The sequence below is a fragment of the Notothenia rossii genome, assembly GCF_949606895.1.
Source record: "Notothenia rossii genome assembly, chromosome: 3".
NCBI classification, from domain to species: Eukaryota; Metazoa; Chordata; class Actinopteri; order Perciformes; family Nototheniidae; genus Notothenia; species Notothenia rossii.
In genome coordinates, this window is record NC_136901.1 from 8,141,866 (window position 1) to 8,156,276 (window position 14,411).

Below are 14,411 nucleotides of genomic sequence, written 5' to 3' on the forward strand. Positions count from 1 at the left end.
GGCAGTCCTATCTCTAAAACAGAGAAATACAAGTCCTGGTTTTGAGTTGTAATGATTCCTGGATTCACATTTTTGTAAAGCATGTTTCACCTCAATATTTAAAGGGTTCCCATTAGGCTCATGTTCAGGGAGTGAGTGGGAGAGAAACAGATTTTAGCCTTTGCAGACCATTAACATGCACAGAAATGTATATTCACTATAGGAAAGAGCCCATGAGATCACCAAAAAGCATACAGTGCCCCTTTAACATCCTTTTAGTTATATGATTTCAGTCATCCTTCATAACATTCCTGAATGTTTTGTCATCAGGAAACCTTTGAGTTTCAGGAAGCAGGATGAAGTATCACAGCCCCGCTAACAGGAAGGATTCTAAGAGGGCACACACACTTGAAGAAGCCCAAGGCAGGGTTAAACCCAGAAAGGTTGATGTTTGATTGGCAACCAACATTCATATAATTAAATCTCTTGTGTAATCTTGTTTACAAAATACAGGGAAGTCCCCGTTTATTTCCTCTGAATTATTTTATTTTATCTTTGGAAAGAACCTAGCTCTGATTTTGTGGAAGTGGCTAATACTATAATTTGCAGCCTTGGGGATAAAAATGAATAAAGATGATATTATTATCACATTAATTCATGCTATAAAAACCTCTAAAGTCATCAAGATAACAACACTCTAAGTAGGAAAGACCTAAATGTAAAGTATGGAGGTGTTTCACAGGAAGACTATTTTATATCTACCATGTAATTGAAACGCCACATATACTTTGGAAATGTAAAACTATTATACTGGAAAGTACCTTCGCTACCTGGCAGCAGTTAAAGAGACACTTGCAAAACAACTTTAGAACAACCAACAACAGTGTGATTTTGCTGACAGCGTGACTATCTATTTCACACCAACACCTGTGACCAACCGCTCACTGCTAAACCACCAGCGCCCCTGCTCTGCATGACCTTATTATTATAAAAGCAGGAAGTCACTTTATTTTGGTAACACTTTTTACTTTAAGGCCCAGATACACCGGCCCGAAATCGGCAGTAAATGGGAGACGGGCCGAATCTGGGCCTTTAGAGCAGAACATCCCAAAGTGCATCACGAAGTGCTTTCTGAGCATGCTATCAAAAAGGGATTGATTAAAAGTGGCTACACTGTAGAAAAACTTAAGAATAAGTATGGCAGTGAAAGCATCAAAATGACCTTTTAAGTATCAAAATTGCAAATATTGATTATAGTAATTTACTCCAACATAAATCCCTGCCATCAAATTGCATTAGAATAAACGTTCCATGTCATTTTCGTGACTAAACAATTGCTATTTGTTGTTTATTCTAAATGAAATATGCATCTAATCTAATTAATTATAGTATAATATAATGTGTTCATATTCTGGATCTGATTTACGCCCAAAAAAACAACTTAGTTTGTACTGTTTATTTCTAAGACAGTTTATCATTTTTACAGTGTGATATAATAACAGTGAATTCATTCTAACAATTGTAGTCATTACACTCCCTCGGGATACAGGATCATTCAGAAAGTAAAACAGTGTCCTCTTGTGGAAACAGCTCGTTCACAAGCTTCCAGAAAGTGTTTCCTCTGTGGTAGAAACAAGTGAACTATTGGGATTATTCATATTTATCCTGACGGTTGAATAAAGCCCGCTCTCTCTCTGCATGAAGATGCTGTACGGCTCTATGTCCTCTTCCTGCAGAAACACACGTGTATTTATATTAAAAACCGATTCAATAAAAACACATAATTGAAGGTGTTAAATGTTTAGGTATGTTACCGTGTTTGGGGGATGTGGTTGTCTTCTGTTGGGTCAAAAAACAATGCATTAGTATTGATGCTGCTTCACTCTGCAGTTTTATTTAAACAACAGGAAATGAAAGGCAGTGTCTTTTTTTATATGGAACTGAAAGCCAAGAAGGTCACACCCAAGACTGCAGTGCATTTAAATATAGCTATGTTATTAAAAAGGAGCCCAATGCTATGACATTATGAAGCATTTCTAAATAAAAGTTATGAATATTGAAGAAGTCTCTCACCTCTGACGTGCTTCTCTGTAGAGGAACCCGAGGACAACTGCAGTGATGATGATGATGAATACAGCTGCACCAATGAAAATACCTGGGATATGCATTTGTGTTGAAATGCTTTCCTCTCTATCTTCTAAAATATAATAAAGAAAAACATGATTGTTAGAAATGTCAGACTTGTATTCGCTCTACTTGTAAGAATGTACACACAGTTTGATGTAATATTGCATTTACCTTCCACAGTGATGTTCAGATGGTAGATATATGTTCCCTCTTGATAAGAACATTCACAGGTGTGGTTCCCACTGTCCTCTGCTGTTAAATTCATCAGGTGGAGAAACACAGTCTGATTCTCCGTCTTCAGAGAGAACCTGGAGTCACATGGTTGCACGAAGCCCACTATCGGTTCATAATGCAGATTACACTCTGCTCTGCTCCTTTCTGTTCTGATCTTACACACTATTATTATGATGGGACTCAGTGTTGTATTAACACATATTTCAGTGACGTCTGGTTCTCTCCCGATGGTTTTCACTATAGTCACTGCAAAAAAACAAAAGTTAAGAAGCTTATGAGGATATTTTTTGTATATTGCAAAACTAGCATAAACCAGCGCGTCCCCCACTGCCTGAAACACCTCCGTTGGACTCCTTTGGTTACTTCCTGAACAAAGTGACATCACTATTGAATACTCAAACTTCTATTGGCTAGTGCTCCAACACATTGTACGTGAAAGGCTAAGGGGCGGGACATCTCTAAGTTGTGATCAATCACAACTGAGTCGGCCAGCTAACCAATCGGAGCAGATGGGCTCTGGTTTCAGACAGAGGGTGAAAAGATGAGCTTTTTGAACATTAAAGCATGGAGACATGTCCCAGTAGAGGCACAAAATACAAATATGATCCTGAAAATGATCATAATCTATACTCTTTAAACTCTATTAAAGGTAAAAGAGCAGATATTAACCTTCAAAAAAAAAGAAATGCAGAAAGTTTGAGTTAGCAGCTGTTGTTGTAGATTTTGTGACTAAATCATATTGTAATCCCACTAAAGAAAACTGAAGCTGGTAAAATGTCCTCTTTAAACCAAAGACAGATAAAAACAACCTGCATACATTTTTAAAAACGTGTTTTCTGTTCATTACCTTCGCACGCAGTCAGAGGCAGAAGCAGAACGAAGAACAGTCTCCATTTTGCTTCCATACCGGTCAAGAAGCGAGTGTATCCTGTTCTGAAGAGAAGAGGACGCACATCTCTGAACACCTAAACCTCTCACTCTCACAGGAGGTGAGAAATGTCATTAAAGGAAGTGCTCTCAGGAGCTTCTGCTTTCAAATGACGACACTCTTACTGAATCTTAACACTTCTTATACCGGTGTCGATGCAGATCGGTGGGTCTACAAGCGTAGCGTGCTTTGGTCTTGAGGTTAGTTTGAGTTGTACGTCACAAAACTTGCTTGAGGTGTCTGCTCTGTGGTCATCCCATATTTAGAGGCCTGAGCTTGGGCTGTGAATAGAAAGCTGCAACTCGATGCAATGTTAGTTCCTCGTGTCTTCAACAAGTAAACCAGGGTGTCGAATGCATTTGGCAGAGTTTTTTAAAAGCTACAAAAACATATCTCAGTTCAAGCACTTTGTTCACATCAACAAACACACTGTTCTTCAATATTAAGGTGTTTTAATGATTTAGTTTACAATCAAGCAGTTGCAATTTATTTTGAAATTCCAACAATTAAACACTAATAGCTGAAGTAATGGCAAAAAATAATACATTTTTGTCAATTAGTTCATCAACTAAGACTGAGAACAAGAAACATTTACAAAAAACAACAATCCCAAGGATTTAAAAACAGTTTATGCTAATTTTGTAGCTCATTGTTCTTTTTGTGTTTTATAAAAATCCATCTTTAAACCTGACAAGTTTTAATAAATGCTGATTTGTTAATGACAAAAAATGATATTATTGTAGGATCATCTTAAAAAGTTCCCAGCATGTTATACAGTGCGGTTCTCTTGATCTTTGGTTACATGTTAGCATAGAGATTGCAGCTTGCATCAGTCTCTCTGTCGTGTTTCTTCTGGCTCTCCAAAGCACCCGTCTCTCTGCCGGCTGAATTAGAGACACTCTGGTAGAGATCACTGTCTGGCTGTTGGAGGGCTGTGTAGGGGTCATCAGGGTCATCTTCATCCTGGACAAATACTAATCTTAATGCAATACTTGTTTTAAAGAGGCCCTAATGTGCTTTTAGGGCTTTACCTTTCCTGTAGTGTGATATATAGGTTTTGTGCATCATTTATAAATTATTTTATACACATCTACTGACTGCTTTCTGAGTTTAAAGAAAGCATCACTCACCAAATTACCGGGATTCTCACACACAGATGATCCAGATGTGGCTGACCTTGAACAGACACTTTAAAGAAAGGAAGGGTCAGTATAACATCAAATACAAACAGAAAATAAAGCATATCTTTGAGAGATATTCTGAATATTAAAGAAGTCTCTCACCCTTGATGTATTCTCCTGCAGACACACCAGATGGTAACTGCAGTGATGATGATGATTACAGCTGCTCCAATCAAAATACCTGGGATCTGCATTTGTGTTGAACTGCTTTCCTCTCTGTCTTCTAAAATGTAATAAAGAAAAACATGATTGTTAGAAATCTGACACTTTTATTCGCTCTACTTGTACGAATGTACACACAGTTTGATGTAATATTGCATTTACCTTCCACAGTGATGTTCAGATGGTAGATATATGTTCCCTCAGGATAAGAACATTCACAGGTGTGGTTCCCACTATCCACTGCTGTTAAATTCATCAGGTGGAGAAACACAGTCTGATTCTCCGTCTTTAGAGAGAACCTGGAGTCACATTGTTGCTCGAAGACCTCTATCGGTTCATACTGCAGAAAACACTCTGCTCCGCTCCTTTCTGTTCTGATCTTACAGAATATGAGTGTCATGTTACTCAGTGTAGTATTAACACATATTTCAGTGACGTCTGGTCCTCTCCCGATGGTTTTCACTATAGTCACTGCAAAAAAGGAAAGATAAGAAGCTTATGAGGATATTTTTTGAGTCCATCACATTCCAAAACTAGCACTCGCCCCGCCTTAAATGCCTCCATTGGACTTGTTTGTTTACTTGTGGAAGATAGTGCCATCACTATGTAATCCTCTATTTCTATTGGCTAGCGCTCCAACCAATTGTACGTGATAGAGAAGTCCCGCCCCTTAGCCTAAGCAGAGTCGGCCAGCTAACCAATCAGAGCAGACTGGGCTCTGGTTTCAGACGGAGGGTGAAAAGAGGTGCTGCAGCACAGGCAGTATGAGAAAAATAAAGAGCTTTTTGAACATTAAAGCATGGAGACATGTCCCAGTAGAGACACTACATACTGATATGAACCTGAGAATGAGCTAATCTGTCCTCTCTATACTCTATTAAAGGTGGAAGGGGCTGATATTAACCTCAAGCTGCCGCAAATACTAAACAGAAAGTCTGAGTAAGCAGCTGTATTCGTCTAATTTGTGAACACCAAATTATATTTTTAAATCCCACTAAAGAAAAACTACTGAAGCTGTTAAGATGTCCTCTTTAAACCAAAGACAGAGAAAAACAACATGCATCGATTTGCACAAATATGTTTCAGTACATTACCTTCACACTTTGTTAGTGGCAGAAGCAGAACCAAGAACAGTCTCCATTTTGCTTCCATACCGGTCAAGAAGCGAGTGGATCCTGTTCTGAAGAGAAGAAGACGCACATCTCTGAACACTTAAACCTCACACTCTCACAGGTGGTGAGAAATGTCATTAAAGGAAGTCAGGAGCTTCTGCTTTACTGTGTCTGACCGCTTCTGATGCCCGTGTCGATGCAGACGGTCAGGTCTACAGTCACAGAATGCAACACATGTGAAGTACTGCATGCTTTGGTCTTGCAGTTAGTTTGAATTGTACGTCACAAAACTTGCTCTGTGGTGATCACATATTTAGAGGCCTGAGCTCGGGCTGTGAATAGAAAGCTGCAGCTCGAAGCCACTTTGGTTCCTCGTGTCTTTAACAGGTAAACCAGGGTGTCGTCTGCAGACAGCATTTCTACATAGTAACAAAAACCTCCCTCACTTCTTGCAAGACTATTCACTTTGTTCACACGGAAACACACTGTGCACAAGAAGACGAATATTTAGGGGTTTTAATTCTTCAGTTAGCAATCATGCAGTTGGAATGTATTTTAAAATCCCAGTAATTAAACACCAGTAGCCAGTCCAAGTGTCCCAAGTAAGACATGATTTTTAGGCAGTTTTACACTCAAGTTAGCTCATTCTCTTTTATAAAAATCCATCATTAAACCCAAAAAGTTGAATAATCAATGCTGATTTGTTAATGACAAAAAGGGATATTATTGTAGGATCATCTTAAAAGTTGCCAACATGTTATACAGTGCTGTTCTCTTGATTGTTGGTTACATGTTAGCATAGAGTTTGCAGCTTGCATCAGTCTCTCTGCCGTGTTTCTTCTGGCTCTCCAAAGCACCCGTCTCTCTGCCGGCTGAATTAGAGACACCCTGGTAGAGATCACTGTCTGGCTGTTGGAGGGCTGTGTAGGGGTCATCAGGGTCATCTCCATCCTGGACAAATACTAATCTTAATGCAATACTTGTTTTAAAGAGGCGCTACAATGCTTTTTGGGGTTTACCTTTCCTGTAGTGTGACATATAGGTTTTGTGCATCATTTATACATTATTTTATACACATCTACTGACTGCTTTGTGAGTTTAAAGAAAGCATCACTCACCAAATTGCCGGGATTTTCACATGCAGATGATCCAGATGTGGCTGACCTTAAACAGACACTTTAAAGAAAGGAAGGGTCAGTAAAACATCAAAAATACACAGAAACTAAAGCATATCTTTGAGAGATATTCTGAATATTAAGGAAGTGTCTCACCCTTGATGTATTCTCCTGCAGACACACCAGATGGTGACTGCAGTTATGATGATGAATACAGCTGCACCAATCAGAATACCTGGGATTGGTATTTGAGTAAAAATGATGCCGTCTACATCTTCTAAATAAACATCTTAAAGAAAAGAAAATGGTTAGAAAAAGAACACTTGCACCAAGTAGGCATCATGCAAACGTGTTTAAAATCTACATTTACCTTCCACAGTGATGTTCAGATGCATGATATCTGTTCCTCCATTATGAGAACATTCACAGGTGTGCTTCCCACTATCCACTGGTGTTAAATTCATCAGGTGGAGAAACACAGTCTGATTCTCCGTCTTCAGAGAGAACCTGGAGTCACATTGTTGCACGAAGCCCTCTATCGGTTCAAACAGCAGAAGACACTCTCCACTCCTTTCTGTTCCGATCTTACACACTATCATTGTGACGGCACTCAGTGGATTATTAACACATATTTCAGTGACGTATGACCCTGTCCCGATGGTTTTCATTATAGTCACTGCATGAAAGGTTAAGAAGTGAATTAAACAGGACATTTGACTCCTTATCTTACAAAGTGCAAACTGACAAAGAAAAGCTCCTGTTCTGTACCTTCAGAGCCAAAACAGAGGGGCAGAATCAGAGAATAAAACAGAGTCAGTCCATCCATATTGACAGACGAGTAACAGTTCTACAGGCGGTAGACAAACTAAAGGCGGAAGAGCAGATATGAACTTCAAACTACCTGAAAACATTTTGTTTCCGGGGAAGGAAGTGCAAGTGCTTCAACCGTCATGTCAAGGCCCCTTTTGTATCTCATTGAAGAGGACCCATTGTGCTTTCGGGGGTTTTCCATCACTTAAAAATAGGAAACTTACCCTGGAAGCCAGAGGTGTTTGATGATTAGTTGTAGTGTTATGCGTTTTCCACAGGATTTAAAGCAAACCATCCCAGCAGAGTTTGATTTACTTGGAATAATACTTTTTATTTTTCAGAAGAAAGGAATTTTGGAATGGACTTTTACAAAACAAACATGCATCACTTTAGAGACAGAGAGTTTCAGATATCATACCCAGGTAAAAGTAGTTATACCAAATAGTAAAAATACTCTGATACAAGTAAAAGCCCTGCTCAACATAAGTAATAAGTATAATTAAAATCCCTTTAGAATCATTTTAGAATAGATATGCATATATAGTGATTATGTTTATTTGTATGCCAGTTTAAATGTGCAATCCCTTGTTAACATGCTGCTGTGACAAGAAAACGAGCCACATTGAGAGCACCCTCCACTCAGGTTTTAGCCGTGATCCAGATAGTGTAGCCGTGTGAGAAGTGGACGTACAGAGCGACTGCCCAAAAAACTGTGAACACCGTCACCATGAGAATAAAAAATAAGATAAAAACGGGTTAACGTCATCTTATACATGTTACACTCCTACTTAACATGTTGTATATTTACCTTTGTGCTTCCGGGATCTCCTCCCAGAACCGGGCCTGATGTCCATGCATGGTACTCTGATCCATTTCAGCTGCCATGCCGAGTAAATGGCTTTCCCTGTGCAGAAACATTTATAATGAGCTTTAAATACAAAAAGGACAAGAAATGAAAGATCTGTTGGGCATGGCTGTGTGACAGATCATGGTTCAGACCTACAAAGCCTAACTAAGTACAGGTACTTGAAAACAAGGTCATTTTCAAGTAAATATATAGATACAGAGACAAAGCTTTTATACGCTTTTTATGCCCAACAGTATATCAAATATTAAAACACACCATAAATGATTATATAACCCGAATTTGGAACAGGTTACATCTTCATATTTGGATGGATAAAGTGTTGTTTTAGTACCTCAGTAAAGTAAATACTTCCTCCAGACCTACCTTCACACAGGAACAGAAGGATTCCCAGGAGGTCAGAGCGGCACAGCCGTATGTCCGAGGTCCTTGAGGAGTCTGCAGAGATACAGGTAACACACTCTGCGACTGGAGTACAGAGTCATCGGATTAGATTTCCTCCACTGTAGCATTTTGTTGGAATCAAATTGTACCCGACCCATTCCCCCCAGTTTGTGACTTTACTGGGAAAACCCCTCAATCCTGAAGATAATGCAGTGTGAATGCTTGATGTTAAAGCAAAGCTAAACTGCATCGCTCAATCACAACAACACTGTATGAAAAGGGCTAAACGTGTCACATTAGAGGCACAAAATACATGAGCCATGGTATTTCATCTTAAAAGAAGAAGAAAAAGACATACGCTAATTTCATAGATGGATAATTATGTAATGCGATATAGCATTATAATTCACAAGTTATTTATAAATTTGAATACTACTTACACAGCAATCTGATATTCAAGGAAGTCATAATTGCTAACGTTGAAACATTTTTTTTTTGTTGCAATATATAAAACACTTTATTTTGTGTTCACTCATCCAGTCAGACATCAGAAGAGCAAATGTGTTTTGAAAAGCCACATCTGTCTTTTTGCATCCCTCTGAAAGCTCTGAAGCCCCGAGCCAAAGCATGACCCAGATACACACACACACACACACACACACACACACACACACACACACACACACACACACACACACACACACACACACACACACACACACACACACACACACACACACACACACACACACACACACACACACACACACACACACACACACACACACACACACACACACACACACACACACACACACACACCAGAAGTACTGTCTTACACACCCACATCCTGAAATATAATTGTGTCCTTGCTCACATTAAGTTAAAAAATATATTTCTCTCATTTAGAAAAAGTAGATTTCGACCTGCTGGAATTTCAGACAATGAAAACAGCTTGAGTAGCCTACACGTGAAGTCAAATTACGTAGGAAAATTAACATCATTTTGATTTATAGACTGTGATAAAGAGGTTAGACTTCGACTTTGACCCTGATGAAATGTCATTCATGCCCATGTCCACAGCCTTATAGCTTCACCTTAAACAAAACAGAACACACTGTAAGAGGCTATACTGTAAACATGGATAAAAAGAGCATTATTAGACAAAAAGGCTTTCAAAACTGGTCGAAATAGAAGATATTAAAACCTCACTATAAACAGAAAATCAGTCAATAGAGGTAAACATATGAGACAATAAAAAACATTCTTACGAGGATGAGAAAAAACAGGTAATAGTCAAAAATTGAAAAGGAGAAGGACAGAGTATCAAACAAAACTTGGCTCGGATACAAAAAGACAATATAAAAACATGGACCTGACGCTGTCTGACATATGGAACGAGACGAACTTGCACGAGATAAAGGGAGACAGGGCCTATATATAGACAAGGTAAGGGGACATAGGCGAAAACAATCAGGGCGGGGTCCATCTGAAACGAGAGGGTGAGGTTCCTACAAAATAAAACAGGAAGTCACAAGACAACAGGCACAAGACAAGGCAGAACTAAATACATTACAACGAGACAAAACACTATACTATATATCATGTTTTACTACAAGAGTATTACACCTAATACTATATGTCAAATTCCATCCATACTATGTCTATATATTTCTGTTATTTCTTCTGCAATAATTTAATTTATAGGATTAATATTAGCAATCTTATTATGCCCTGCAGGAGTGCGCAGTGTCCGCTAGATGGCGCCAATTAACAGGATTTATTTGCCTTCGCCCAAAGGCTGCTGGGAAATCTACCAGTCTACCCGGAAGTATCCATCACAACACAACATGGAGGTAAATGTGCGCAAATGAGATGCTTACAGCAAGTAAATACATCTTAAACTTCACATGTATTAACTGTAGTTGCACGGTTTAGTTTTTGGCGTTCATTTGATGCTTTTAAAATGTCAGCAGCGTGTTTCTGCCATTCCTTTTAAACCCTGAAAGTTAACTGTTTTAGAGTCGTATTATTACTATAGTAGTTTAACGTAGCCTATTCATATCCAGCTGCTTCCTCTTACTACGCTTGCTTTATCTTTCAGAATTAGTAATAACGTGACATTTTGACAGCGTTCCCATTTATCCTTAAAAAGTCTTAAAACATAACGGGGTCAAATTCATTACTTCAAAAGTCTTTATAATTATTCAGAGCAATCGAGCGAGAGAGAAATTGCCCAAACGTTTGCATGCAGTTCAAAACATACTTTTACTTGCTTAGATCAGGAAGTACAATTTTGGTTTGAATTTGGTCTTACATTTAAATGTTAGTGGAATAACAAATTCTTAAATGTAACTTGCCCTGAGCTCTGGGAACTCGGTTTCCATTCTCCTCTGATCTTTGGAAGTTGTCAACACATTAAGTGTTTGATCTGATTCACTGCCAGTTGGAAACATTTCTGTGCAAAAGTGCCTGGAATAGCTTCTAAAGTTATCTAAAACTGGCTGATTAGTTAGGAAAAGACTGAGAAAATAATGCAATAACCATCAATCTTTCTCACTACTAGGAGAACATAAGCAGTGTGATGTCCAGGTTCTCCAGCCCTGTGTACAGCCGCTACTGGCAGCACTACCAGCAAGCCATGGCCTGGCACCAGAGGCACCAGCGGGCCTACAGGAAGGCCCTGGAGGCCGCCTACGGCCCTCCTCACAGCCAGGCTCGCGGCCCCGCTCACAGCCAGGCTCACGGCCCCACTCACAGTCAGGAGCCGTGTCCCAGCAGCCAGCGGTACGCAGACTGGAACGCAGGACAGGAAGATGGAGAGGACGGGGATGAGGAGAGCAGCTCGGACAGCGAGATCGAGTGTGACGTCAGCAACATGGAGATCAGCGAGGAGCTGCGGGAGTACTTCGCCCACACAGAGAAACACCGAGAGGAGCTGAGTAAGAGAACAGGGCGCTGAGAGAAAGAGTTTGACATTATAGTTTAGTGCATTCCCTGAATCCATTTGTCTTGTCCTTGCAGAGAAGCAGCAGCAGATCGAGGCGGAGGAGCATGAGAGCTACGTGCCTGCAGACCAAGACCTGCGCAGCAGCTCCTGGAGAAACAGCATGGCCCCCCCCTCAGAGAGACCCGGAGAGCGACGCGGGGCCGAGATGAAGAAGCTGTACGGCGAGGATGCCGCTAAGATCCAGGCCATGGAGGCGGCCATGCAGCTCAACTTTGACAGACACTGTGACCTCAAACAGCCCAAATACTGGCCCGTCATCCCGCTGAAACTGTGACGCCTGCTCTGCAGGAACCCCTCCTCCGATCTGCCCGTGAGACGCCACTGCATCGAAGCTGCTGATGTGGAAGTAACAGTGTGGGTGAACTGAGGGGTGCAAGTTATTTTATGCACACCAAAAAGTAGATCTTCCGCTCAGCCAGACGCCCCTCAGCTGCTGCTCCAAATGAAAACGATTGTTATGCTCACATCATTTTGAATTGTTGTGGCTTTAACAGAAGTTATTATATAAGAGTGTTTTTGGGAGATTCCAGTAAAGTCTGGTCTGGTTAAGTAAAGCAAAGCGCTCCTGTACGTGATGTAAATATATTCAAACGTGTTTCTGTTCACCCTCTTCCTCACTGATGCTACATTGCTCCTCTTTTGCATGTCAACTCAGTTTAACCACACCCCCCCCCTTCCTCTCCTTAAATGTAGGAGCGTTCCCACGTGAGCGCATCTGATATTCCAGTTTCCTCAGAGAGATTTGTTGACGTTGCCTCTCTGATTCTGACAGTTCATCGCGTTCAAAGACATTTGCGTTGTTTCTCCTCAGGGGCGTTCACTATTCTGTTTTATCTTGTGCTTCCACCACCCTTTTCTTTTTTTAAACTGAAGGATTTTAAAGTCAAACCTGTTGATAATAAAGTGTTTTCTGTTTGGATAAAAGCTGCTTTGTCAGTTGTGATTTCTCTATTTCACTTTTTTCTAATAGAACTCTAGTTCTGGATTTTCTTTACAACTATTCGTTTTTTCTGCTAAAAAGCATCAGGCATTACTGAAGCTACATTTTTTTCAAACTCTGAGCCTAACACAGAATCTCAAAAAGCAGCTTTTGGGAAGTTCATTTCTACATCTAAAATATAGTATGTATAAAATAAATGTGCACTTATTAAGGAAACAAATATGCAGGTTAAGTGAAAGCTCCATAACATTGTAAAAACACTCCAAAATAAGTCCTCCATTTAAAATCTATTTTTGGTCAAAGTAGTTTAGAATAAAGTAGCAGAACACTCCAGTAAAGTAGTAAACTGCCTCAATACTACTTTCCACAAGGTAAGGTTTAAGGTATTTGTTCTGTTATTATTTTATTATAGATGTATTCTATAGTTGACTGTTTAAAAATAATACTTTATGTTTTGGGATTAATTCAATGTATTTCTAGCATGCACACTTTGCAGGAAAGTATCACATTTTTACCCCAAATAATTAGCTTAGAATATCACTCAAAAATGGGAGATATTTAATTTAGAATATTATGCAGTTTGGTAAATAATGCCTCTCAATAATACAGTAGCTTCCCTTTGTATTTAATAGCACGTGGAGAACAAATCAGGACACTTGGAGACATAGCCGTGGGAACATGTTTCAAATGGGGGGTGCGTGGGGATGACACCAGGACCGGTTTTCACCAATTTGCTGCCCTAGGCAAGATTTTAGCTGGCAATGAAAAACCCCTACAAAAGACCAATACACTACAAACAGAGAAACGTATTGATATGGTGGACAGCTTATATAACAAGACTTCACATGTATTTAGTATTGCCTGAACATGTTTTAATTGGGGGGTGGACTTCACATCTTCTAGGGGGGTCCGGGTGCCCCCCCGGGAAGATTTTTTTTAACATTTTAAAGTAAAATGCTTCAATCTGGTGCACTTTGAGCGCCCAAACTAGAGACTGATCTAGGGAATACAACTCTAAAACACCCATATGAAAAAGATCGGTTTGCATTTTAATAATCAAATAAGTATGTGAACATATCCAATAACCTACCATAGCCAATAACAAATAAATGTAGGCTAACTTGTTTTATTTTTGTGGTTCATTTATATCTTATTTTATCAGTTAACATTAATTAATTTATGCATATTGTTAAATATCTCAAGTTTTAAACAATAGTTTTGGTTTACTGTCCGACAGTATACATTGGAATGATTTCAAACCTGTTTTTATTTATCCTAATAATTATAAAGGAGTGCCTTGGAAATATTTGTTTACATAAATTGTAATCAAAACGTTTGAGACCCACTGAGATAACTTAGACTAAAGTGAACTATCTAAACACTCAAGAGTCCTTTACCTCACTGAGCCTCTCAGTCTGACAGGAGAACTCTCCCTCCACATTATTGTAGAAACAGCTTCTTATATCCGTTAGCGCAGCAGGAGCTAACAACATTCCCCGCCGGTACCGGTGCACCCCCTCTCTCTATCTCTCTCTCTCACGCTGGCTGTGAGCTGCGGGCGCCT

General features: G+C 39.6%; 2 protein-coding genes across 5 annotated transcripts; one reads left to right on the forward strand and one right to left on the reverse strand.

Annotated features, from left to right (window-relative positions):
- Window positions 1-1,420: 1,420 nt before the first annotated feature.
- On the reverse strand, window positions 1,421-10,474 carry LOC307031436 (uncharacterized protein). Of its 3 annotated transcripts, XR_013805963.1 has the most exons (15): window positions 10,169-10,474; window positions 8,880-8,981; window positions 8,457-8,552; window positions 7,209-7,514; window positions 6,995-7,127; window positions 6,842-6,899; window positions 5,706-6,674; window positions 4,774-5,082; window positions 4,552-4,672; window positions 4,399-4,456; window positions 3,188-4,231; window positions 2,278-2,586; window positions 2,053-2,176; window positions 1,794-1,818; window positions 1,421-1,709 (listed from the first exon to the last, which is right to left on the reverse strand). XR_013805963.1 is itself a non-coding variant. In XM_079668552.1 (5 exons), the coding sequence occupies exons 1-5, from the start codon at window positions 3,243-3,245 to the stop codon at window positions 1,575-1,577; spliced, it is 648 nt and encodes a 215-aa protein (XP_079524678.1). In that variant the 5' UTR covers window positions 3,246-3,491; the 3' UTR covers window positions 1,421-1,574. The 3 variants fall into 3 exon arrangements, 2 of the variants coding, with proteins under 2 accessions (XP_079524678.1, XP_079524677.1); XM_079668552.1 differs by lacking the exons at window positions 4,399-4,456; window positions 4,552-4,672; window positions 4,774-5,082; ... (5 more) ...; window positions 8,880-8,981; window positions 10,169-10,474 and having other exon boundaries at window positions 2,053-2,173; window positions 3,188-3,491; XM_079668551.1 differs by lacking the exons at window positions 4,399-4,456; window positions 4,552-4,672; window positions 4,774-5,082; ... (5 more) ...; window positions 8,880-8,981; window positions 10,169-10,474 and having other exon boundaries at window positions 3,188-3,487.
- Window positions 10,475-10,596: 122 nt separating this feature from the next.
- Window positions 10,597-12,850, forward strand: gemin8 (gem (nuclear organelle) associated protein 8). 2 transcript variants are annotated; one of them, XM_079668549.1, is made up of 3 exons: window positions 10,597-10,753; window positions 11,464-11,839; window positions 11,922-12,850. In XM_079668549.1, exons 1-3 carry the CDS (start codon window positions 10,658-10,660, stop codon window positions 12,179-12,181), a joined length of 732 nt encoding a protein of 243 aa, XP_079524675.1. In that variant the 5' UTR covers window positions 10,597-10,657; the 3' UTR covers window positions 12,182-12,850. The 2 variants fall into 2 exon arrangements, with proteins under 2 accessions (XP_079524675.1, XP_079524676.1); XM_079668550.1 differs by having other exon boundaries at window positions 10,730-10,785.
- Window positions 12,851-14,411: the final 1,561 nt, after the last annotated feature.